Source organism: Suncus etruscus, chromosome 11 (assembly GCF_024139225.1).
Source record: "Suncus etruscus isolate mSunEtr1 chromosome 11, mSunEtr1.pri.cur, whole genome shotgun sequence".
Classification (NCBI taxonomy): Eukaryota; Metazoa; Chordata; class Mammalia; order Eulipotyphla; family Soricidae; genus Suncus; species Suncus etruscus.
This window is the reverse complement of record NC_064858.1, coordinates 8,197,716-8,223,688: the sequence shown is the minus strand read 5'-3', so window position 1 is coordinate 8,223,688 and position 25,973 is coordinate 8,197,716. Positions and strand designations below refer to the sequence as shown.

At 45.4% G+C, this 25,973-nt stretch overlaps 1 protein-coding gene across 1 annotated transcript in view; it reads right to left on the bottom strand.

The window, feature by feature from the left end:
- Positions 1 to 25,973, bottom strand: part of CRTC3 (CREB regulated transcription coactivator 3) — a 79,116-nt gene that overhangs the window by 12,123 nt on the left and 41,020 nt on the right. Inside the window, exons 3-9 of the mRNA XM_049783296.1 lie at positions 17,357 to 17,473; positions 13,143 to 13,204; positions 11,755 to 11,817; positions 10,115 to 10,215; positions 6,137 to 6,172; positions 4,355 to 4,437; positions 3,231 to 3,280 (exon numbers count right to left, since the gene is read on the bottom strand). Coding sequence (XP_049639253.1) covers positions 3,231 to 3,280; positions 4,355 to 4,437; positions 6,137 to 6,172; positions 10,115 to 10,215; positions 11,755 to 11,817; positions 13,143 to 13,204; positions 17,357 to 17,473 — 512 coding nt within the window. The remainder of the gene's footprint in view (positions 1 to 3,230; positions 3,281 to 4,354; positions 4,438 to 6,136; positions 6,173 to 10,114; positions 10,216 to 11,754; positions 11,818 to 13,142; positions 13,205 to 17,356; positions 17,474 to 25,973) is intronic.

The window sequence follows — 25,973 nt, the reverse complement described above, 5'->3', positions numbered from 1 at the left end:
CCTGATGGGCATTGAGGATCACGTAGAATGCTGGGGATCAAACCCAGGTTAGAAGTGTTCACGGTTAAGTGCTTGCTTCATGTGTCCAGCCCTGACCTACAAAGCAGCTCCCAGCAGCCCTCCCCACCTGTGGACAGCGTGTCTCAGAGAGAGGCCATCTGGTTCATGGGAGTCCTGGATCATCCAAGGGACCACAGGTGAAAACAGTGTCAATGAGGGGCATAGCATAATTCTAAAGTGGCAAGAGGTAGGACAGGAGAGCACAGGAAGGAAACAAGGCTGGGAGGTACTGGCTGAGAAAAGGCTGAGAAACACTGCTTTGGCCACTACTCAGGCTGTACTCAGGCTGATCATATCATGATCCACAGTGATGTCTGCGCTGGGCTAGTGGGCAAGGGGCCCAGCCAGGGCCCAGGAACTGTAGCTCCTGGGGTCTTGAGGCAGACAGAAGAGGCAAACTGCAAACCTGCAGTGGGTGGAGAAAATGCTCAGTACAAGGGAGACAGGAGCAGAAGGGCTGGAGCAGCCTGACTAGGACAGGTGGTGAAGGGCAGGTTTTACCAAGGATATGAGACTGTGTGTTCAGGGACTCAGCTGTGCTGTGCCCATACAGTGCCCCTGGAGACAAATTGAGACAGCCATGCTGGAGTGATCCCTGGGGTCTGGGAGACGCAGGCGATGTTCTCTGGCTCAAAACCCTCTGATGACTCTGCTCTTATGGTTTCCCATCCACTGATGCTAACTCCTCTATGCACCTACAAGCACACTTCTGCCTCTGGGCTTGTGACCTGCCTGTTTGCTAAAAAAAAAAACAAAACAAAAAAAAACAAACCTCCTTATCTCCCCTTCCAGAGCAATGTTCTGGTCTGTGCTCTACCATAGCAGAGAGGGTGTTTGCTTTGCATGTGGCTGACTTGCATTCCATCCCAGCCTCCATAGGGTCCCTCAAATACTGCCAGGTGTGATTCCTGAGTGCAAAGCCAGGAATAACTCCTGAGCATTGCTGGGTGTGGCCAAACCAAACCAAAATAAACAAATCAATAATAGCTATTGGAGGGGCTGGAGCAATAGCGAAATGGTAGGGCATTTGCCTTGCTCGTGGCCTATTTGGGACAGACCTAGGTTTGATTCCTGGGATCCCATATGGTCCCCTGAGCCTGCAAGGGGCGATTTCTGAGCAAAGAGCCAGAAGTGACCTCTGAGTACTACTGGGTGTGGCCCCTCCTTGCAAAAAAAAAAAAAAAAAAAAAGAATCAGAATCCCTTAGTGTAATTTTACCTCTCATATAAGAGCAAAAAAGAAATTTTTTGTTTATTTGGGGACCATACCTGGCAATGCATAGGTGTTAGTCCTGACTCTTTACTCGGGAATTCCTCCTGGTTCTGCTTAGAGGACTCTACGAGATACTGAAATGGAACCTAGGTAGGCATGCATCCTACCTGCTGTACTATCTTTCTAGACTAAGAAACACTTGCTTTAAAACCATGGAGGCAGTAAAGGCACTGCCCCCCACTTCTGTAGTACTAATCATGGGAGTTGCCAGTCAGCAGCTCAAACTAAAACCTGCTCTCTGGTGGTTGGTAGGATGCACTAGACACATTTGTTAGGGGAAAGTATGCAGGGGCTGCCTGAAGCACAAAGCCCACCACAGACCCCTACAGGGGCCTACATCCCCTATACCATCTGAGGGGCTCATTTTCAGCCACATTAGTTTGGCCCTGGGAAGAGCAGTGGGTTCTAAGCTGGTTTAGATTCTAAGTTACAGAGCAGCCAAGGAACGGTGTCACGCTCCTCCTGGTGCTTTCTTGGGGCCCTGCCCACCAAGTGCCAGGGGTCTTCTCTCGGGGAGGATGTGAGGTGAGTGTCATCCAGTCAGGGCACCTGATGCGGCTGTTGCTGCCCTGGAGAGTGACACATGACCTGTCTTTCTCAAGCCTCTGCAGTGATGGGTCTTTGTTTCTGTCAACCTGCTGGCTTCATCATCATCTCTCTCTCTCTCTCTCTCTCTCTCTCTCTCTCTCTCTCTCTCTCTCTCTCTCAAGCCTCTTCTGATGGGTCTTTGTTTTTGTCAACCTACTGGCTTCATCATCTCTCTCTTCTCTCTGTCTGTCTCCTCTCTCTCTCTGTCTGTCTCCTCTCTCTCTCTGTCTGTCTCTCCTCTCTGTCTCTCCTCTCTCTCTCTCTCTCTCTCTCTCTCTCTCTCTCTCTCTCTCTCTCTCTCTCACCACCACCCAGTCTTCCTCAGCCCAGTCTCCTCACAAATTTTCTAAAGACTTTTTACGACTAAAACCCAACTACAAACATGTTTGTAATCATGGTGCTTAAATATATAATTTATTGTTAAAATAATAAAGTAATTTTCTAAAGAACGAATGCATTTATTTTGCTATATGCGTTTAACTTTTTTTTTTTTTTTTAGCATTTGATTTTGGGTCACACCTGGCTATGCTTAGGGGTTATTCCCTGCTTGGTGCAGACATCATTCCTGGTAATGCTTGGGGGACCATGCAGTGCTGGTCATTGAACCCAGAGTCTCACACATGCAAGGCAAGTGTTCTACCACCAAGCCACCTCCCCAGTCCCTTTCTTCATTAACTTTTTTTGGGGGGGAATCAAATGTAGCTGTGAGCAAGATTTACTCCTGGCAGGCTGGGGGACATTTATTATGTCAGGGATCTAACCCAGGTCAGCTGCGTACAAGGCAAATGCCCTCCCTGCTGTGTTATTATTGCTTCAGACCATCTTTTTTTGTTTTGTTTTTGGGCCACACCTGGCGGCCCACACTCCTGGCTATGTACTCAGAAATCATTCCTGACTTGGGGACCATATGGGATGCTGGGGATTGAACAGGGTCCATCCTGGGTCAGCTGCATGCAAGGCAACATGCTACCACTGTGCTATCGCTCTGGCCCTGCTTCAGACCCTCTTTATTAACTTCTAATGGTGCAGGGCCAGTGGGCTCCTCTTGATGACTATGGGTTTCTGCCTAAACTAAGCAAATTCTGAGTTTACCAGGTGTCAGTTGTGTTCCTTACAAATATATCTTTGACTGTCTGTTAATGCAGTTGTATTATTTATTTGAAAGATGAGTACCGAGCTGTGGTTTGATGAAAATCCAGCTGACTTTTCACTTAAACATGACAAATGAACTTTCTTCAGAGTTCTGTGAAAAGCAGCAAGACCTGCTGTAGGTACAAATGTCAGTCTAAGCAGATAAAACATGAACTTACTTGCCACCTCCAACATCACAGGATCGAGGGCGTCCGGACAGGGACTGAATCTGGGAAGACAGAAAGCAAGACTGATTTGTCCAGCAAAACTCAGGTTTCTAAAGCATGTAAGTAAGTATCTTAGGATTCCTGTCAGTGCAGGCAATGGACTGCACATGACTGCCAGGTCCTCACAATGGACAAAAACCTTCAATGCCCACCCCAAGGCTAATGATGTCTTTGGGAAAGTGGCAGAAGAAACTGGAACTAGCCCAATGGAAGCCTCAGTAGGTGGGGCAGTCAGTAGAGATCACACAAGCATGCTTCAGGCCTGTTACCCCCAAAAGGCAGCTCAGCTTCCCTAAGGGCAAGAGAGGCCAAGTCAGTGGGGGTGGGGGACCTCCTTCTACGGAGTGTGAGGTTTCCGGAGTGCCAGGGAAGAGGTCAGCTAGTACAATAATGGGGAGGAAGACTCAAAGGCTCAAATAAATCTTAAAGCAAGTGACATTTACCACTTATTTGAGGACTTAAGTCAAGTGCCCTGACTAGAGAAAGGAAGAGGAGTTGATAAACCAGAAACTGTGGCTGGAGACTGGAGAGAAGGCAGGTGGTGCTGGCCACACGTAGTAAAATTTGCCAGTGACCTGTAATCAGGCTTCCAAGTTTGCAGTAACAGCATGAGATATAGGGAGCAACATTTTCTTTCTTTTTCCTTTCTTTCATAAAAAAAATTATTTTTTTGAATGAGTAAAACAAACCAGGTCAACCATGTGTAAGGCAAAATCCCCATACAGCTCTATTGCTCTTGGCTGTGCAATTGGATAAATAAACAATTATTCCTCGGTGTATTAATTATTCTTGTCTCTGTCCCCGTCCTCTCTACCTTTTCTCCCAAGTCTCCTTCAGTCCATACCCTGCAGCACTCAGCTTTCACTCCTGACTTTGTACTCGGGGGTTACACCTCTGTGGAACTAGGAAGACTACCTGCAGTGCCAAGATTGAGGGGGTCAAACCCAGGTTAGTTCCATGCAAGACTGAGACCCTACCCATGGTACTATCTCTCTGGTCCCTCCCCTGCAGGATTTTACAGTGATCTCTGAAGGAAATATGTTCATTGACAAACAGAGTTGAGTCCATTCACCTACCTCCTTTGTCTCCCACAATTGTTTAGGCAGCGGCTTGGGAATGTTCAACAGATTCTCTTCCTTCAATGGGCCAGGGAAAGACACTAAGAGTGGAGAAAGCATCATATTCACTGTCTGAGAAGACCTTGGGTTACAGAAGCTATGTTGTAACAAAAAGATGCAACCGATATTTATTGACAGACTATGAGGGAAGGCGTGTGTCTAAGCCATGTTGTGGGGTTGTATAGAATGAGTACAGCAAGGGTTTGGTCCTTAAGGAGAGGGGCAGGTCCTAAGAATGAAGGGATCATTAGTCAGGAGGGTGGAAACACCCAGGACTCTGATTGCTATTAAGGTTAAAGGGCCAGAGAAGCTCTGGGCAGCTAGCTGTTCCCACTGTACCACTGGGACCAAACTCGAGTACAAGAGCCCAGAAAGAGGCATTCATAACAGAGTGAATTCTGGAAAGAGGCTGAAGACTGGAAACAAAACCTCTAATATCAATTTATATTATTCTCTATAAAATAAAGACTGTCACCGATCTGTGCACCCAGTTACAATCCTTAAACGACAAGCCCAGGGAAGTGGTTTGCTTCCAAATGATGAAAATCAAAATTTAAAATGATAAACGTTTCAAGAAAAGATAGTAATGCTGAAAGGGAAAGAAAAAAAAATGCATGAAGCACCAGATCCTTAGCTGCCAAAGTGAACTGTCATTTCAAAGAACTCCAACCTGACTTTATATGATTGTGTGACACTTGGCAGCTTCTGTGGGATTTGTAATTCCATCTTGCAATCAATTTGCGCTTTTCTAACATTATTTTTGTTTGTTTTGGGGGCCACACCCAGCAACGTTCAGGGGTCACTCCTGGCTCTGTGCTCAGAAATTACTCATGGCAGGCGTGGGGGACCATATGGGATACTGGGGATTGAACCTGGGTCGACCCCATGCAGGGTAAATGCCCTCCCCACTGTGTTCTTTGCTCCAGCCACACCTTACATTATCTATATCCGTCAATACTGATTTAAACTTTCAAAATGAGCAGAGACAGTGTGGAGAAGAAACGGATATTGCTAAAGTTGATTACTTAAGTGATTTCTTCACAAATATGGTCTTTATAATTATTTAATTATTTATTTATTTAATTTATTTTTTAGTTTTTTGGGCCACACCTGGTGGCGCTCAGGGGTTACTACTACTGGCTCTGCACTCAGAAATCGCTCCTGGCAGGCTTGGGGACCATATGGGATGCTGGGAATCAAACCAGGTCCCTCCCAGATAGATGGCATGCCAGGCAAATGCCTTACCACTGTGCTATCTCTCTGGCCCCCTCATTATAATTCTTGATTCCCTCAATAGCCATGGACATGGAGGGAAACGCAGAGGGGCAGTGGGATCTGATCACACCTTTCCCTTTCTGGTGGCTTTGGCCTTGGCTAGTCTGCATTATCTATGGAGCAACTCAGAGAAGTCAAACCAATCAGTGACTGTACCATTGTGTAGAGTCCTAGGACTATGTGTTCGTCAATTAGTCCATAGATAAAAGAGGTTATTTATTTTTTTTCTTTTTTGGTTTTTGGGCCATACCCGGTGACGCTCAAGGGTTACTCCTGGCTATGTGCCCAGAAGTCGCTCCTGGCTTGGGGGACCCTATGGGATGCCGAGAGATTGAACCGCAGTCCGCCCTAGGCTAGCACTGGCAAGGCAGACACCTTACCTCTAGCGCCACCACACCAGCCCCAGATAAAAGAGGTTTCTATATAGTTTGTGCAGAAAGCACTGTAGAGGAGAGTGACCCATACCTTCCCCACGTGCATCATTCTCGCCATCACAGAAACCTATGAGAAAGAATTAAAAACTTTGATAAGCTATGTATTTTTCATTTTGCTTTGTTTTTTTTTGGGGGGGGGCCACACTCAGAGGCGCTCAGGGGCTACTCCTGGCTCTGTGCTCAGAAATTGCTCCTGGCAGGCTCAGGGGACCATATGGGATGCTGGGAATTGAACCTGGGTCCATCCTGGGTTGGCTGCGTGCAAGGCAAAATGTCCTACCACTGTGCTATCTCTCCGACCTGATGAACTATGACTTAATTCACAAATTAGTTTATTTATTTTGCTTTTTTGAGATATATTCAGAGATGCTTAGGGGCTATTACTGGCTCTGTACTCAGGGATTATTCCTGGCAATGTTTGAAAGAGGCTGGAGAGGGGCTGGAGATACATTGGACCTGGCACCATGACTCTGGGGTTTGAGTCACCAGCACCACAGATGGGCCTCTGAACAGAGCTTTGAGTAGTTACTGAACCCTGCTGAGTAAGGCCACAAAACTAATAATTCAATAGAACCTCAGTTAATTGAAATGATGCATCTCTTAGTTCCTTAAAAAAATTTCGAAAATTTGACCTGGAATAAATTCTGGCTGAATAAATAGCAGCTTTGACTCAAAAGAAGACACTGTACATAGCAGTCTTTCCCAATATGTTCTAAGCTCAAACTAAGTTAGGGGCCCAGAAATCATTTCTCACAATCTCACTTTTCCAGAGGCACAGACTGAAGAGGACCCTAACCCAACACATCAGGGAAGGAAGGGGTCACAAGCAAGTTAGCAAAGGAGGTGCTGAGAAAAAAAAAGGTACAGCTTCCAATCCCATTTCTGTGGCAGGAAAGACACTGCTTGGTGTCACTGGCTTCCCCACTTCCTTTATAGTGGGAACAGAGACAGGGTGCTTGGCATTCTGACCACAAAAAAGCAATTCCACTTTAGTGTGGCCATATGAAAAGCAAGGCTGAATACCTCTTCATCAGGGTGGCAATTCTGGAGTCATTAATGAGTTTAATTCATAAATGACCCTGACCATAGTCTCCATTGGAAGAGGAGAGTGACACCCAGGCTCTCTCACACACATCACTCCTTCAAAACGACACAGGCAGGCAATACTGGATCCCCAGAAGCACAAGCCAGGAAGCTCCAGGACTAGAACTCTGGCCTATGTCTTTATGTCCAGCTTGCTACAAAGGGTGAGATTCAATGAGCTGAGAAGGTGAAGGGTGTATGGGGTGGTCTCAGTATTAAGACAGTTGGGCTGGAGCCTAGGTGGGAAGGAGAGAGGAAAATGAGCTTGGCTTGGAGGGACTGGCCACAAAGCTGGGTTTGATGAGGAAAGAGAGTGACGTTCCTGTCGTGAAGCTGTGGAAAGATGGTTTATGCAGCAGAATGTGAAATGGGCTGTGAGAAGAGAGCTTGAAGGTAAAGAGGCCCTGGACAAGAGGTGGGCTGGGATGAGGTGGGCTAGATACATACCGATATAGTAGGCCAGGCAGCTACCAAGACAGGGAGGACAGCAGGTACAGGAGGAGAAGCAGGACTGACCAGCAAGAATGGAGGATTAATGTGAGGGCATATGTGAGAATAAGAGAGAATAAAGACCGACCCCGGAGTCTGAGTTGGGGCAGGGAGAGACAGAAGGAGAATGGCGGCAGTAGAGCCTCTGTCCATGCCAAGCTGACATAAAACCAAAATATTCAAGCCTGGATTTTTTACTGTTGGATAAAAATTGCCATGACAAACAACTATAAATAAAGGGTTAAAAATAAAAAGGGACACACTGTGACGGGCTGTCTGAAGAGAGGAAAGTCACTGCACCAGTCCCATGGGATAGGCCCACAGTGACCAAGGCTACATGTGTTCCGGGGCCACCAGCCACCCAGATCCACTGAGGGCAGACCACCCCCCCAGACCAGGTCCCCTCTCCCGGTCCCATATTTTGGGAACCCCAAATAAACTTGGCCTTGGCTTTCGGGGTAAATGACAGAAGGGGATGACCTTGAGATGAAAGTGTCCCTCAGGAACCCCTGGTGCTCAGCCACTGTGTCTGACTCTCTACCCCTCTCTGTCCCCTCTGTGCCCTCCCTCCTACCACCCAGTCCTAGCTGTGTCGCAGAGAATCTCTTATGGCTTCCATCTTCCACAGTCATCTGTGTTTGAATCCTTCACTCAACTACACAAGGGCACTACACAAGGGCAAGGGTAAGGCTAGCAAAGGAGGAAGGGGAAGAGAAAGATGGGGTCATGGTGATGGGCCACTGAGCCAAGCAGGCTTCTCCCTGTCTAGTATGTACTCCCCTCAGCCCCTACCAATCCTTGGAGCACATGTCCAGTCAGGCAGAGGTTATATAGTGGATGGTCCCAAGCAACAGGACAGGGCTGGAGTCACAGAAAGCTGAAGTTCCCCCAATGATAATTAAACCACACAAAGCCTCCAAAAGACACAGCCATGTTTCTCCCTGATATTCTAGCTAGTTTAACATGAAAAGAAATCATAAAAAGATGGTTTGGGGTTGTAGTGATGATTCAACAGACTGCACAAGTTCAATCCCCAGCATCCCCCACACGCCAGGAGTGACACCTGAGCACAAAACTGGCAGTGTCCCCAGTACCCTTAAGGGGGGGGCCCAAACCCATAAATAAATAGATTGTACTTAGCTGTATAAACTCTTATTTCTGTCCTCTACATTAAAGGCTTTTCATCTATCCCTAATATCAGGCAACTTAATAAACATCATGAAAGCAACTCTACATTAACTGGATCATGTTTTCTTGGGAAAACAAAACCCATGTGACAGAGCATCATGGATTTTCATCATGTAATTAAACCCTGAACACATACTCCATCACCCATGCACTCCCTGCCCTTCCACAGCAGAGAGAGTAGAGCTATAGGAGGGTCTTTGGGAAGATTCTCAGGGATAGAGTTTGGGGTGTTGTGAAGATGAAGTATACTTGGGGCTTTAGGGGTCCTTTCCTATCACATCTTTCATCTTTAGTTGGCGGATCCTATACTAAGAAATACCTTTTTGCAGAGCAAATTGATATTTTTAAAATCCAGAAGGAAAGAAGATACAGAACATTAATAAGTTACAGGGGAACAAGACTATTACTGTTTAAAATAGCTCCCACCACCAAGTCTCACTCTCCAGAAATAATCCCCCTCCGTGGAGACGTGGACAGTGTTGGAAACACACTGGCTCTCCAAGGAGGCGCATCCATATTTGGGCATGTTTCTGAGTTCTGATCGCTTGAAGGGCAACTACTCCAGCGGCAGCCTCCAGGCTGGGACACACATGTTGGAGGTCAGCCCACTGTCCTTGGTTGTCACATTTCGTCAGTTCCCGAAACTGACACTTGGCGACTTCTGATCTAGAGAGGAGGGCCACTACCACTCCCAGGCCATCCATCTCTCTCCACCAGGGCTTTTTGCTTTCTTCACTGCTGGGCCTCCAGAAGCATCTGGAATGGTCCACATGCTATGCTCACACCCTTCATTCCTCACCTCTTCCCTCAGAAGAGGTGAACCACTCTGAGCGTAAAGACTTCAGTCAACCAGTCACTGTCTATAGTCACCTTCTTTGTTCTATGCACCTAGGCCCCCAAAACTCCTTCTCAAATTCCTTCCTATGATTTCCTGCTTCTATCAAGGCCTCTGGCCTTTCGTTGAGAATTAGAAACTGCATAGAGGGTTCCATAAATGGTACATAGGTAGCCCTTTCTTCAGGTCCCAGAATAAGAATATGTTCATCTAACTCTCTCCCCGAGCAAGGAGACTAAGACCATTGCACATAGCAGCATCTTGAGCTCCACAGGCTGCTTTTCTTACCATATTTCACTAAAAATTGTGACTTTTTTGTTCTACTTGGGGGCCACACCCAGTGATGCTCAGGGGTTCCTCCTGGCTATATACTCAAATGTTCCCGAACAGGAGGAAACAGGGGCTGTGTCTCACCCATGTATGAGGCAGGCCATGCTGACTGGCCCACTCCGCCATAGGGGTCCTGGGGCTTGGTGCTCAGGGCACTTGTGTGAAGAGCTGAATCAGAATTAGTCCTAAGGAGGAAGGAGAGAAGATCTGATTAAAAATTTACTTTCCAAGGCTGGAGAGATAGCATGGAGGTAAAATGTTTGCTTTGCATGCAGAAGGATGGTGGTTCGAATCCCGGCATCCCATATGGTCCCCTGAGCCTGGCAGGAGCGATTTCTGAGTGTAGAGCTAGGAGTAACCCCTGAACGCTGCTGGGTGTGACCCAAAAACCAAAAAAAAAAACTTTTTTTTTTTTTTTCATTTTTCCTGGGGCCAGAGCGATAGCACAATGGTAAGGTGGGAGGGCGCTTGCCTTGCATGTGGCTGACCCAGATTCAATGCCCAGCATCCCATATGGTCCCTGAGCCCACCAGGGGTATGAGCTAAGAGTAACTCCTGAGCACCGACTAGCATGGCCCCAAAAAAACAAAAACAAAAACCCAGAATGTAACTAGGATTGAAAGGACCCCAGGCAGTATACTTAGCTCTGCAGTCAGCCCCAAATACTCAACAATACAAAGAATACTCCCATTTCCCATGTATCCTTTGTATCCTTTCTCACTCTGGGTGATCAGCCCTGGCATTACTATGATTTCCCTTTTCCAGATGAGTAAACTGAGACGTGGGGAAATTAAAAAACTTTCTGACCTTCAATGATTAAGACAAAGCCTGCAGGCCTAATCCAAACTGTATTTTCTTAGGCTACATGACCACTCACCCTGTAGACAAGCAGCAAGTGCTTTTTGTTATTTGTTGGGAGGTGTGTGTGTGCTGGGAGACACCAGGTGATATTTTCCATATTTTCCGGCATATAAGATGACTGGGAGTATAAGACGGCTCCCTAATTTTGCAGTTAACACATAGGTTTAGGCCTATATTTGCTGTATCAGACAGAACGTTCCTGTGCTGCAACTGTATGTACCACAGTGAGCTAATCACAACAAGCAAAGGTCCAAAGGTTCTACTGTAATAGACTTCTTCTCTAACTCTGGCCAATCTGAGCAGGCTTTTGACAGTGTAGATTCGGGTCCAGAACATTGTCTAATTTGCATGCATTAAAAGCTTGCTTGGATTGGCTGAGTTATAGAGGCGGTCCGAGCAGCCTGGCAGTGACTGGTGCAGGATCGAGTTGGAAAATTCGTTTTGTGGCAATATTCAGACCATTTTCGTTTGGCGGCATATTGAAACATTTTTCGGGATATACTCGGCGTATCAGACGACCCCGATTTTCGGTTGACTTTTATTTCAAAAGTTGTCTTATACGCCGGAAAATACAGTAAGTACTTACTCCTGGCTCTGTGTTTAGGGATCACTACTGGGCTTGGGCAACTATACGACGTACTGAAATCAATCAAACTTTTGTGGGCTGCATGCAAGACAAGTGCCTTACTGTACTATCATTCCAGCCCCATGCTGTCTGTTGTCTTTTTTTTTTTTAAACACTTCATATAAATACAAAAGATATGAACATACTAGGATATCTGAGTAATATATAAACAACATAAGGATGGAGGATCGAATGGACAGGATGGTTTGATATTTTGACTAGGAGACAATCCACGTACCTATTAAGTGCAGATGTTAGCCTGAACCCAGGATGTTTGTCTTCTTTCCAAGGTGGATGCTGCCTTTAAAATAAAAACATTTTTTAAGACACTTAAATCCCAGGGGAAAACAGAGAGCCCAAGTAAGCTTGGGTTTGAGAGCCAGCTCATCTACTCAGCAGTGTAACTCAGCAGTAAGGCTTGAAAACCAGCTTGTCTACACAGTCTGAGAAGTATCGAAAGTCAAAGGGCTGCAAGTCTTGCCCACCTTGCTTGTTACTGGTCTAAGAACTCTCAGTCTTTCGGCATATTCCACTGAGATCACAGTGAGTTTGTCCTGACCACCTCAGTGCAGGTGGCAGCAATGGGTTTGAACTCACAACCCAGGGCGGAAGCCTTGAACCATCTTGTAGACCCTAAGTTTTGGTTTGTTTGGTCCTTTAGGGAGGGTCCACATCTGGCAGTGCTCAGGGACCCTAATCATATTCACTGAGAAGGGGCCAGAGAGATAGCATGGAGGTAGGGCATTTGCCTCACATGCAGAAGGCTGGTGGTTCGAATCCCAGCATCCCACATCATCCCCCAGGCCTGTCAGGAGCTATTTCTGAGCGTAGGGCCAGGAGGAAACCCTGAGCCCTGCCGGGTGTGACCCAAAAACCAAAAAACAAACAAAAAAATTCACTGAGAAAATAATCATTTTAGGAATCTATTAAAGTGTTCAGTCTGTCCAATTGCTTATTAAGAAATAGTGAGAATGGGGCTAGAGATAGCACAGCGGTAGGGCAGGGCATTAGCCTTGCAAGCAGCTGATCTAGGAGGGACAGTGGTTCAAATCCTGGCATCCCATATGGTCCCCTGTGCCAGCCAGGAGCGATTTCTGAGCACAGAGCTAGGAGTAACCTGAGCACTGCCAGGTGTGACCCAAAAACCAAAAATAAACAAACAAACAAACAAACAATGAGAGAAGATGGGTCTTTTCCATGTTTCAATAGAAGAAAGTCAAATTAGAATATTATAAGTAGGTTAACATCTGTTTTTTAAAAAGAAATGTGGGCTGGAGCAATACTAGAGCAACAAGTAGAGCACTTGTCTTGCAATGGCTGACCCAGGTTTGATCCCTGGTATCCCATAAGGTCCCCCAAGCATGCCAGGAGTGGTTTCTGAGTGCAGAGTGAGGAGTAACCCAAGTCCCAAGTGTGACAATCTCTGCCCTCCCAACCAACCAACCAACCAAACAATCACAAAACAGATTTGATTGACTTTCCATTTTAGACAACTTAAAATTTGTAAAGGAAAAACATGGGATTCTATGCTTCATTTTAGGAATTTTTAGAAGCGTCTTCAAAGGTGATAGAATAAAAAGAAAACATTTGAGAACACAACCGTGGTCTCTGAAGATTGGCTCTTACCTGGGCCAACTCTCATCCAGGGCCTGTGAGGAGTAACTGGCTGCCAAACTGCTGCCATCGAAGTATCAGTGTCAGTAAAGGAGAAGCACCAGCAGGCAGGGGAAGCAGCAGAGAGAAGCTGGTACTGTGGTGCAAACAGCAGCAGAGCCCCCCAGAACCCCTTTCTCTTGACTCATTTTAGTGTTTATTCTGTCTCAGCAGCACGCCTTGCATGAATCATGTGGTATAGTGCTGCCTATTTCTTGTGCCGACCCAATGTATTCTGTTCTTTCCTTCCTTTTTTCTTTCCTTCTTTTTCTCTTTCCCTCCATCTCATACTTCCTCTGTCTTCTCTTTTTTGTTTTTTGTTTTGCCCATACCTGGCAGTACTCAGGGATCACTCCTGGCAGGGATTGGAGGTCCATATAGAATATCAGGGATCAAACACAGGTCATCTGGGTGCAAGGCTGGCACCCTATTGGCTGTACTAGTGCTGTGGCCCTGTTTTGTTTGTTTTGGGGTCACACACACCTGTTCTCAGGGATTACTCCTGACTTTGCACTCAGGGATCACGCCTGAATAGTAGGGCTCAGGGAACTATACAGGATACTGGGAATTAAACCCAGGTTGACCCCTATCTGACTATCTCTTTCTCTCTGTCTCTCTTTCTCTTTTTTTTTTTTTTTTGGGGGGGGTCATACCCGGTGATGCTCAGGGGTTATGCCTAGCTCTGCACTCAGAAGCCACTCCTGGCAAGCTCGGGTGACCATATGGAATGCCAGGAATCAAACCATGGTCCATCCTGTTTTGGCCGCGTGCAAGGCAGACGCCCTACCATTGTGCTATTGCTCCAGCCTCCTGTCTGTTTCTCTTAAAAAAAAAACTGTAGTCATTTATTTCACTGTGGTTAATATCATTTAAGACACACAGTGCCGCTTGTTTACTTTGTTTCAAGCACTGTCACCACTCCTATCCCCAAATGGGCATCCTGTGTCTGCCCCCCTGACCCTCCCTGACCCTGGGGTGTACACCCAGGTCTCAGCCCACGTTTCTAATCAAGTGACCTCGCCCTGGGAACAGTGATTGGTCCAGAATGTGCACACAACACAGAGAACCACAGGAGTGCAATGGGTACAGAGAAAAGCCCCTCGCTGAAATGGTGAAAGCCTGTCTGTGCACGAAATCAAACCAGACAAAAAACCTCAGTGACAGTGACGAAATCTCCATCGTGCCCTGGGCTTCCAGCAACAGCAGCTAAGGTACTTCCTGTTTTTCAATCAAGAAGGGTTCCTGGTACTTTATAACCACAACAGAGCCACACTCAGGTTGAGGAGAAATGTCAGCTCCTTGGTATGCCAGGGGTCGGCTGTATGTATGGTTCACATATTCTCTGTTATCTCGAAACAAAATCCAGACACTTACAGAAACCAAGGTGAGCCCACACATCGTATGCTGAGGGACCAGCTGGTTAAGTCTGCTACCACTATTGCTACCACCAGCTGGTCAATGCCCAGCATAAGTCAGTGGTTCTGTCTTTCTGTGCATATTAACAACACAAAATGCAGTGGATTCCTGAAGTGTTCAATGGCTGGGAGAAGATTCAAAAGGTCGGCGTGGGGCCAGAGAGTGCACCTCAGTAGAGGAAAAAGAAACCCTGGAGTTCTACGCTGTCCCCAGAGTCCGGGGAACAGCCCTTTGCTGAGCAGAGAGGGCACCCCAAGTGGAGCCTCTGAGCCAGTCCCAGACTTGTGTTGCTTGCCTAGCAGCCAGGTTCTTTTGTCTTCCTGTTCCCTCTCTGTACATGCACCTAGAACAGGGCTCAGGAACTACTGTCTAGAAGCAGTCTGGAGGCCAGCCACACTTCTTCCACTGCTTCCACCAAGGAGAGAGTGCAAGAAGGGCCTGAGACCTTTTAAGGAGCTGGTGGGCCATATCCTTGGTCCAATTCAGCTTATAAAAACTGGTCACAGCTTGTTCCTTCCTAATTTTTGAACTGTGTTTTCACCATCATACTACTTCCTCTTTGTCCTTTCACCACAAACCCTGTTCCACTAGACTGCATCTTACAGACATCAAAGTGGGATCTTTTCAATTTCTGGAACATGAGAACACCTCCTGCATGTGCATGATGAACTAGTAGGCTGTATGTGGAATTTTAAAGTCAGAATATTTTCCCTTTCCACTCTAGAGACCATCATTTCCTTGGCCTTTGAGATGGAAATATCTTGAGTGTTAAGAGAAAATAGGTTTGGGGATCCATTAAGTTTAGGAAATCCAGGACTTCAGGAAGAAACTTCTTTTTCCTTATTTTTGCTACTTCTTATTTTATACCTAACGAGTTTTTCTATAGATTTGTTTTTCTTTCTTGTAGAAAGGCATTATCTTTTTTGTTTCTTGAGCCACATCTGGTGATACTCAAGGGGTTACTTCTGGCAAAAACACTCAAGAATTACTCCAAGCGGTGTTCAGGGGGACCATATGGAATGCCAGGGATCGAACCCTGGTTGGCCACATGCAAGGCAAGTGCCCTACCCATTGTACTATTACTCTGGTCAGTGAAAGGCATTTTCTACTCTGAGAATTAAACCATATACTTCTGTCCTTCAGCTACATCTCCAGTTCCTTGAAATATTTATTGAACAAATGAGCACTCTTCTCTGTCACTTTCTTCAAAGCCTTACTCTTCTAAGTTATATCTTTGGTTAAAAATACTAAGTCCATGCAATATTTAGATCTGAGTTGGTGACATATGAATATGTAAATCATTCGAAGTTATTTAGAGAGAACATCTACCAGAAAAAAAGAGGAAATCAAAAAATTTAGAGAAAAATAGATTGTTGCATGAAGCAAACACTCCCAAGTCATGCTCGAAAATTCCAAGCAATTTAGACAATTGTTTGATGGATACTCCACCCACATGTGTGAATTAGCTAAAGAATTTACTTGATTCTATTTTCCCTGTGGCATTCTACACAAAAGTTATTACACATTCCAGACAGGAATTCTCAAAATGCTCCTTATAATGGCCACATAACATACAAAACTAGGAGTGGGGGGTGGGAGAGTGCTGTCCTAATGAGACAGAGGGAGAAACATATATGGAGGGGGTCACCATCCTTGTATCAATAGAGTCACAGGAAGCTGGCGAGTCAAAGGAGCAGCAGTTTTGCTGTACTTCCTCCCTGTGGACAGGGCCAGGGCCATCAAATGGGGTCCTGGATGTGGGCTCCTCGAGCCTCAGCGAAGGGCTCCTGGTGCACTTAACTTTGATCCTTGGCTTCCTCACTTGGAAAAGGGGGGTGAAAAAAACAAGTGGCTTGGGTGAGTTCTGAGGACACAATGACATAAATTGCCCAGCACAGTGCCTGGCATGTGTAGTACTCAGTAAACATGAGTGCCCTCCCCCAATTTCCTGGTTTCTAGGCCTGAAAAGCCAACTCTACCATCACTGCCAGGAATTCAGCTCACCCCACCTTCCTCTACCTCCAGCCACCTCTGTGTGCAGAGAGGAGTGAAGAGAGCCCACCTGCCCTACTGACTCCCTCCCGTAATACCTCGGCCCTGGGCCCTCAAGACTTTCCATATAAAACTGCTCCCCCAGAAGTCCACTACTTCTGGCCCCAGATGAGTTACAGCCAAATAAAATTGTCAGATGAATTTACAACCTCTTTTTCTTTATTCCTATTTAATAGCATAAGCCTTCGTGTACAAGTACATCACTGTCTAAGAATTTTCCTGAATACTAGCTTTATATTTTAGTTGTCATTTATTGAGTTTGAAACTCCATAAATGGAAAAGCATATGAAATTTCTTCTGTAAGTTCTAACAGTGGTCAGTAGGTGACCAGAAATAAAAATAAATCACATGTCTGTCTAACTGTTTAAGCTAGATAGACTAAATCTCCTTACCCGATTCAAAGTCAAATTTAACTCTGACAATCAATTTTAAGGGTAAATGCTGAGAAAGACTTCGATAGGGATGAAATACATGCTGTTACATATGGTTATTTTATTAAAATGAACTTTACCAATGCTTTCATAAAGGAAACACCTACAGCGGTATTTCCAAATTCTGGCTGCAGAGCTGTTTCTAGATTATACTCACGTATTTTTATTGCCTCCATTCATCAGATAAAACAAAGATTTTGAGGCCAAAGGGGAGCTGCAGGGAAGATAGTCCTGAAAACCTTTCAAACATTTCAAAACTCTACTGCCTTAGATAATGAAAAAGGATATTTGTCGTCCTGGCTTGTCCCCAGATCGTCGGTGAAGGGGGTGAAAGCGAGTTCTGGACGGTCTCTCCACCAGACCATGGTGGCGGGTCCCCCGCACACTGTCTGCCTGGTGAAACGGCTGTCAAGAGAAAAATGAAATGACCTGTGACCAAGACATTGCCACATACCGTCAAAGACAACTGAACACAACAGATGAAAAGACCAGTTTATCACTTTACTAGCACATAGGACTTTGAGTCAAAGTAAATAAAAGTGTGGCATATGAAGTTGCTCCTCTCTAATTACAGAATAATTACAATTTTTTTGTTTTGTTTTGTTTTTTGGGCCACACCCGGCAGTGCTCAAGGGTTACTCCTGGCTGTCTGCTCAGAAATAGCTCCTGGCTGGCACGGGGGACCATGTAGGACACCGGAATTCGAACCAACCACCTTTGGTTCTGGATTGGCTGCTTGCAAGGCAAAAGCTACTGTGCTATCTCTCCGGGCCCAGAATAATTACAAATATTTTTAATGGATTATGATGAAAGCTCAAAGTATGATTTTTAAAGATCTGTCACAGTTAGGAGGTGCAAAGTCAGGGAAATAGATTAAATTATCAAATCTCAGAAACTAGAACATACACTTGAAAGGGAAAAGAGTTATTTTTTGGGGGTATTTGGGCCACATTCAGCACTGCTCAAGGCTTACTCCTAGTTCTGTGCTCAGGGATGGTTCTTGGTGAACTCAGGGTGTTGAGGTACTGGGAATTGAAATCAAGTCAACCACAAGTAAGATAGATAAGTGTCCTTTTTGTTTGTTTGTTTTGTTTTGTTTTTGGGTCACACCCGGCGATGCTCAGGGGTCACTCCTGGCTGTCTGCTCAGAAATAGCTTCTGGCAGGCACGGAGGACCATATGGGACACCGGGATTCGAACCAACCACCTTTGGTCCTGGATCAGCTGCTTGCAAGGCAAACGCCGCTGTGCTATCTCTCCGGGCCCAGGTAAGTGTCCTTCTATTTATCCAGTCCTAAAAGAGGTCTATTTGAGATAGACAAATAAACTATTACATATAGCATATACACCTACAGTATTTAGTAATAAGAAGTATAGGAAAATGTGCAGAAATGAAATGGCACACAGACTGAACTTCTCATTCTGCAAAGGACCTTTTTAATTCCTGGCATCTCATTGGGTTTTCCTGAGCACCATCAGGAGTTAGCACTGCTAGGAGTGACCCAAAGATTTTTGTATAAAGAAGGGAACATTTTTTTATTATCAGAACTATTTACAAAAGAGATGGATTAACTCCTGCCAGCCCCAATCTTGGATTACAGCTGGACTCTGTAATCCTAGTTTACTCTGGACTCTAACTTTGAGGTGGTATAATCTTTGTTTACATCTATATTTGTCTCACATCCAGGTTGGCATAGCTCCAACTCCCTGGCCCTGTTGTCTTTGCTCTTACTCCAAATTCTATCTGGCCTGAACCATCCCCATTCATAGAGAGGGACCTGCCCTGCTCATCAAGTGAATTGGAACAGTGTTTCTCAATAGGGGAACTGGAGTCTAAGGGGGTCATGGGTGAAAATAAAAAAATGGGTGGGGGGCCATGGCATGAGAATAGGGGATTAACTAGTAACAGGGGCCACAAGAAGGAAACAAGATGGAAGGAGCCACAGTGGGAAAATGAGATATTCAGTTAAAGCAGTTGTCAGGAAGGAGGGTTAGCTCAGGAGCATGCATAATACTATGCTATCTGATCATTGGCCTAAGTCACAGAGATCCCTCAAATCACAGACATGAGAAGCTAGATCGGTGGCACAATCATTAGGGTGTTTGCCTTGCACACGCTAACCTAGGACAAGACCACGGTTTGATCCTTGGTGTTCCATATGGTCCCCCAAGTCAGGGGCAATTTCTGAGTGCATAGCCGGGAGTAACCCCTGAGCATCACCGGGTGTGACCCAAAAACCAAAACCAAACAAACAAACAAATCACAGACATGAGTTTCAAGTTTCTACCAACTTCTAATTTCCTGTTCTCTGAAAGCTGAAATTCTGTGACTTAAAACATAATTATTGGGGTTTAGAAAGGTAATACAGCAAGCCGGGTGGTTGCCTTGCACGCAACTGACCCCTATTTGATCCCCCTCACCACATATGGACCCCTAAGCTCCACTAGGAGTGATCCCTGGGCACAAAGCTAGGAGCAAACCCTGGCACCAAATCAAACAAAACAAAAAATATATCATTTGGGGCTGAGAATGATAGTATAGGGGTTAAGGAGCCAACTCCTGTTCAATCATCAGCACCAAATGATCCCCCAGAGTGATCACTGAGCAGAGCTAGGAATAAGCCCTGAGCCCTGCCAAGTGTGGCCCCCAAAACAAGAAACACAAAAATATATTTCATATCTTGTTTATTTATTTATTTTGGTTTTTGGGCCATACCTGGCGGCGCTCAGGGGTTACTCCTGGCTCTCTGCTCAAAAATCACTCCTGGCAGATGGAATGCCAGTATTCGAACCACAATTGGTCCTATGTCAGCCGCTTGCAAGTCAAATGCCCTACCACTATGCTATCTCTCTGGCCCCTTGTCTTTTTTTTTTTTTTTTGGTCTTTGGGTCACACCTGGCAGTGCTCAGGAGTTACTTCTGGCTCTACACTCAGAAATCTCTCCTGGCAAGCTGGGGGGACCATATGGGATGCCGGAATTCGAACCACCATCCTTCTGCATGCAAGACAAATGCCCTACCTCCATACTATCTCTCCAGCCCTTAAGTTATCTTTAATAGAAAAAAAAAACATTTGCCACCCTGAAGGCTAATTAATTTTCTATTATTTCACATTTCAGACAATTTTTCAATCCAAAGGTTTTTAATGTGGTTGTAGACACAGAGTACCTATATTTTTATGATTATTATTTTGCTTTTGTGTCACACCTGGGAGTTCTTTAGGGCTATTTTTTGCTCTGTGCTCAGGGGCTACCCCAGTATATCTTGGGATCTACCATTAGCCTCCTATAAGCAAAGTATGCATTCAGTCAGTTGAGCTATCTCTCCAGCCCTGATTAATTTTTATACTTCACATTGTTTTATAAATAATTTTCCATATATTTCATAATCCTTACATTCACTAAATGTTCAATAAATAGATGGTATTTCATTTCTAACATTGTAATGCCAACATTCCACTTTGTGGTTCAAAGAACATGTGATTTACAGTCAAAGAAACAGTTTGAGCCCAGGATCCTCCACTTAGTAGCAATTTACTTCTCTTCCTTCTCTGTTAAGTGGAGTAGGTAGGGAGCTTGCCTAGCATGCATCTGTCCAGGTTCAATCCTCAGCATCCCCATAGGGTCCCCCAAAGCTTCCAGGAGTGATTCCTGAGGGCAGAGCCAGGAGTAACACCTGAGTACTACTGGGTGTGGTCCCAAAAAACAAACCCTCCATATAAATAAAGAAGATGGAAAGTATGATGTTGATAGTGCCTCTGCAGGTACCTTGAGAAAACATAATTGGTAATATGTGAAAGCATTTTCCAAGGAAAGTGTCACAAATCCTGTGTTGAAGTCCTTTTCCCATTGTGATCTTATTTAGAAATCGGTTATTAAGGGTGAGGGATGTCAGGAGGTCACAGACTGAACCCTAAACCCACAGAACTGGTGTCCTTATAAGAAAAGAAAATAATGCCAGGAGTGCTTGTGCACAGCAAAGACCATTTGAGGCCAACACGAGAATGTGGCCTCACCAAAACCAGTCCTGCCCACACCTGGGCTTGAGACTTCCTGGTTTCCAGCGTTCTGAGAAAGTAAGTTTCTGCATTTACTGACTTAATCGATTACTTATTTTTTTTTTTTTTTTTTTTTAGTTTTTGGAGTCATAGTTGACAGTGCTTAGGGGCTATTCCTAGTTCTGTACTCAGGGTAACATATAGTGCTAAGGATCTTTTCATATGCACAGCATGCACTTAGTCACTAAGCTAAGTTTGTTTTCTCTTTCTTTCTTTCTTCCTTCCGTCCGTCCTTCCGTCCGTCCTTCCTTCCTTCCGTCCTTCCTTCCTTCCTTCGTTGCTTCCTTCCTTCCGTCTCTCTCTCTCTCTCTCTCTCTCTCTCTCTCTCTCTCTCTCTTTCTTTTTTTTTTTTGGTTTTTGGGCCACACCCTGTGACGCTCAGGGGTTACTCCTGGCTATGTGCTCAGAAGTTGCTCCTGGCTTCTTGGGGGACCATATGGGATGCCGGGGGATCGAACCGCGGTCCGTCCTAGGCTAGCGCAGGCAAGGCAGGCACCTTACCTCCAGCGCCACCGCCCGGCCCCGTCTTCCTTCCTCCCTCCCTCCCTCCCTCCCTCCCTCCCTCCCTCCCTCCCTCCCTCCCTCCCTCCCTCCCTCCCTCCCTCCCTCCTTCCTTCCTTCCTTCCTTCCTTCCTTCCTTCCTTCCTTCCTTCCTTCCTTCCTTCCTTCCTTCCTTTCTTTCTTTGTGGGGAGCCATACCCAACGATGCACAGAGGTTTACTTATGGTTCCTAACTCAGGACTTACTCCTGACAGGGCTTAGGGGAACATATGGATGCCAGGGATCAAATCCGGGTTAGCTGCATGCAAGTAAGCAGACTACCGTCTCTACTAATTGGCCCCAAGTTTCTGCTTTAAGCCCCCGGGTCTATGACACTCAATTAAACCATCAAAGCAGAAGATGCTGGCTATCCAGAAGAGTGCACTGGGAAACACCTTATGCAGGCCACGTGCTCCTATCGCATCTGTTGGTCAATAGCCTAGACCTCAACGTGAGGCTGGGTGGGAGGGCTTCAGCAACTCTCAGTTGGTGAATGGCCTTTCTAGCAGACTCCATAATGACTAAGCTCCTGCAGTTGAGTTCTATGGGAAGGAGGGCCACTCGAAACAAACGGCTCTGCTGAGGGATTGGATGGATCCCTTTCAAGGAGTTGGAGCCCCTAGGGCTGGTAAGTTCGCAGGCTTGTAAGCACATGACTGACCCTGAAATATTTGGCTGGCAACTCAGCCTGGGTGGCTGAAAGAGTGAGATGGCAGAGCTGATGCTGACTGGGAGATCTCTTTCTAGGATGAAATATGACATGTGAATCTTCCCCAAGAAGCAGTTGTGGGGTTCCAGGCAAATTATGGAACCAATGGCCGAGAACTCTGTGCTCTCGGGGCACCTCGTGGGCTAAGGTCTCTGCCAGGTATCTTGCTGTACAGGCACCACTGGCCACCAGCCACAAATCACACCTGGAAACTGCATCTAATTGAATAGCTGGATGGGGGAAACTTATTTCCTTTAACTAGACGCTACTGACCTCTAACCGTGAGGCATTTGCAGTATCTATTTTGGCAGATGTATTATATTGCTAACATAACATTAAGTTTGTGGTTCATTCTAAACCCCATCTCTCTCACATGACTAATAAACCAAAAACATATTCCTACTAAGCCTATATTTAGTCATGAAATGAGCTGAAGTCTGAGAATTGGAAAGTTGCTCACTGTCAACTCAGGAGCTCGAAATTACCAAAAGAATGTATGTTACAGTGTATATTGTATGAATAAATGACAAAATCCACCCATTTTCTTCTCAGATCACTCCTGGTGAGGCTTGGGGGACCATATAATTGCCAGGGATTAAACCTGGGTTGGCTGTATGCAAGGCAAATACTCTAGCTGCTAAACTACTGCAACCCAGAAAATGATTTTTTGGGAAGTCCTAAAATAATATGAAATGTTTATTTAGATATAACAACACAAGGCAATTCTAAATAAAATATGTTGAACTTCTTTATTTAAAGACTAAAAAGTACATCCTGTTTTTTATTTCAAAGAGCATGAGATACTTTTTCTCATCTGGCTTTTTGCTCATGAAGAGGCATATGTAGTGTCTCGTCCCCCTGGAGCAACAGTCCTGGGAGTCAGAAAAGCCTTGCTGGTCAGCCAAGCCACTGACACAGTAGCAACCAGGCCAGATGTCCAGCCTGTACCAGGCTCAGAGATGGGAACTGAACACTTTCCCAGGCAGGCCACTCCCTTTCCCTCTAGCCCCACAAAACTCTGCTCTGCTATGTTTTCCCTTAGGCTGAGCAAGAAAACATCCTTGGGAAGACTCTGCCCAAATGAGACATTTCTAAAAATTCATCATTGTGAATGCAATTGTTTTCCATGAGGAACCAGCAAGCAAACATGGATAGAGGTTCATGGGAATAAGATCGCCCCTCAACAACTTTGTAACTGCATAGCGATAAAAATAATCAATTAGGGCCCGGAGAGATAGCACAGCGGCGTTTGCCTTGCAAGCAGCCGATCCAGGACCAAAGATGGTTGGTTCGAATCCCGGTGTCCCATATGGTCCTCCGTGCCTGCCAGGAGCTATTTCTGAGCAGAAAGCCAGGAGTAACCTCTGAGCAACGCCGGGTGGGGCCCAAAAACCAAAAAAAAAAAAAAAATCAATTAAAAAATAACCATTTTACTTGAGTTAAGACTGCCAATGAAGAGACAGAGCAATAGGACAGAAGCGGGGAGGGCATTTGTCTTGCATGTGATCAACCTGGGCTTAATCCCCAGCATCCCATATAGTCTCCCAAGCAGCACCAGGAGTAATTCCTGAGTGCAGAGCCAGGAGCTAACCCCTGAGCATCACCAGTGTGCCCCTCTCAGCCACTCAGAATGGAAGATGGAGGGCCAGAGTAAGAGTACAACAGGTAGGGGGTTTACCTTGCCATGTGGCCACGGGTTTGATCTCTGGTACCCCATAAGGTCCTTCAAGACTACCAGGATTGGCTCATGAGTACAGAGCCAATAGTAAGTCCTGAACACTTCTGAGTATGAATTAAAGAGTCTCTTCATGGTAAGAGAAACAAAGGCTAAAACTAAAAGACACCCAATTGAATGGGTGAGAATATTTGCATTCAACACAGACAAATGATTAATATCCAAGATGTAAAAAATTCGCAAAGAAAACAAAATCCAGGGACTGAAGTGGTAGTGCAGCAGTACGGCATTTGCCATGTATGTGGTTGAGCCAGGATGAACCGCAGTTCGATCTCGGGTGTCCCATATGGTCCCCCAAGCCAGGAGCAATTTCTGAGTGCATAGTCAGGAGTAACCCCTGAACTTCACTAGGTGTGACCCAAAAACCAAAACCACAAAAAGAAAAAAGAACCTTATAAAAAAAAAAAAATGAACACAGGGACCAGAGTAATAGTGCAGCAGGCAGGGTCTTTGCCTTGTACGAAACCGACCCAGGTTCAATCTCCGGCTTCCATATGACCCCCTAGGCCTGCTAGTAGTAATTCTTGAGTGCAAAGTCAGGAGTTGTCCTTGTGTACAGCCAGGTAAGGCCCAAAATTCGCCCCCCAATGGACACAAAAAATGAATAGAAACTTCTCTGAAGAAGAGAGACAAACAACCAATAGGGATGAGAAAAAGTGCTCATCATCATCACTTATTTTAAAAAGAAAATTAAAGAAAGACTAGGTGGGGAAAGGATCTGGGGTGTGTATGGCCTGTTGTGGATAGATGAACCCTCAAGTATGCCAACCATCCCAACCTACTGGCATTTAACACCTCTGTGTATTTCTGCTCACAAGCAGGCAAGACCAAGGATATGGCAATAGTGATGGACTTGATGATGCTGTGATGCTGTGATGATGCTGATGACATAATTAGACTATGAAAGACTGTGACTCTTCAGTTGGTTGGAAAAAGGGAGCTACCATGAAAGAGGTGGCCTACATCAATGAAGCCCACTCAGCCCGGAAGTGAGGAGCTGCAGGATCTGAGCGTAGCCATGGTAAGACACTGCTGCCTCAGTTCCTCCCAAACCACAGGAAATTCATTCTACCAACCCAGAGCTGGGAAGCAGGTTTCCAGTCCAACCTCTAACAAGACCAGTATCTAGGCTGCATTCTGAGATCCTGAGGTGGAGAAGACTGATAAGCCATAATCAGACTTTGACCACAAGAACTATTCAAATGTGCTTTGTTTTAAACCACTATGTTTTGTGGCAGTTTGTTTCACACTGAGATATTCAAATGCTATTTTGTTTTTTCCTATTTTGGGATATATTCAGCTGTGCTCAGGCCTGTGCTCAGGGATCATCATAGGGACTTGGAATCAAAGTGGTGCTGGGGGCCAAACCTGGGTCAGCTGCATGGAAGTAAGTATAAAATCTCTTCAACCCCAAAGCTGATTGTTTTTTAAAAACATATGAAATTGTTCTTTAGAAACCAATAAAAAGATAAAGTACTCAATAGAAAAGCAAGCAAAAAAAAACTTAATAGTCCATAAAAAAGAAAATAGAAATGGCCAAAGAACATGAAGAAACCTTCAAAATGCTTTACTACTGCAGGAGCAGTACTACAGCAGCCTCTGTGGAAATCATTTTTGATTTCTTTTTCTTTCTTTGTGGTTTTTGAGCCATACCCGTGGTACTCAGGAGTCATTCATCACAGTGCTTGGGGGACCCGTAGGTGGTGCTGGGCATTTGAACCTAGGTTGGCTATGTACAAGGCAAGTATCTGAATACTTGTATATCCAGCCTTTTACTTTCCTCTAAAATATAACAAACCCTCTTACCAAGCTGTTTTATTCCTACGGATACTCTGACATAAATACCCAACAAACTGCACACCAG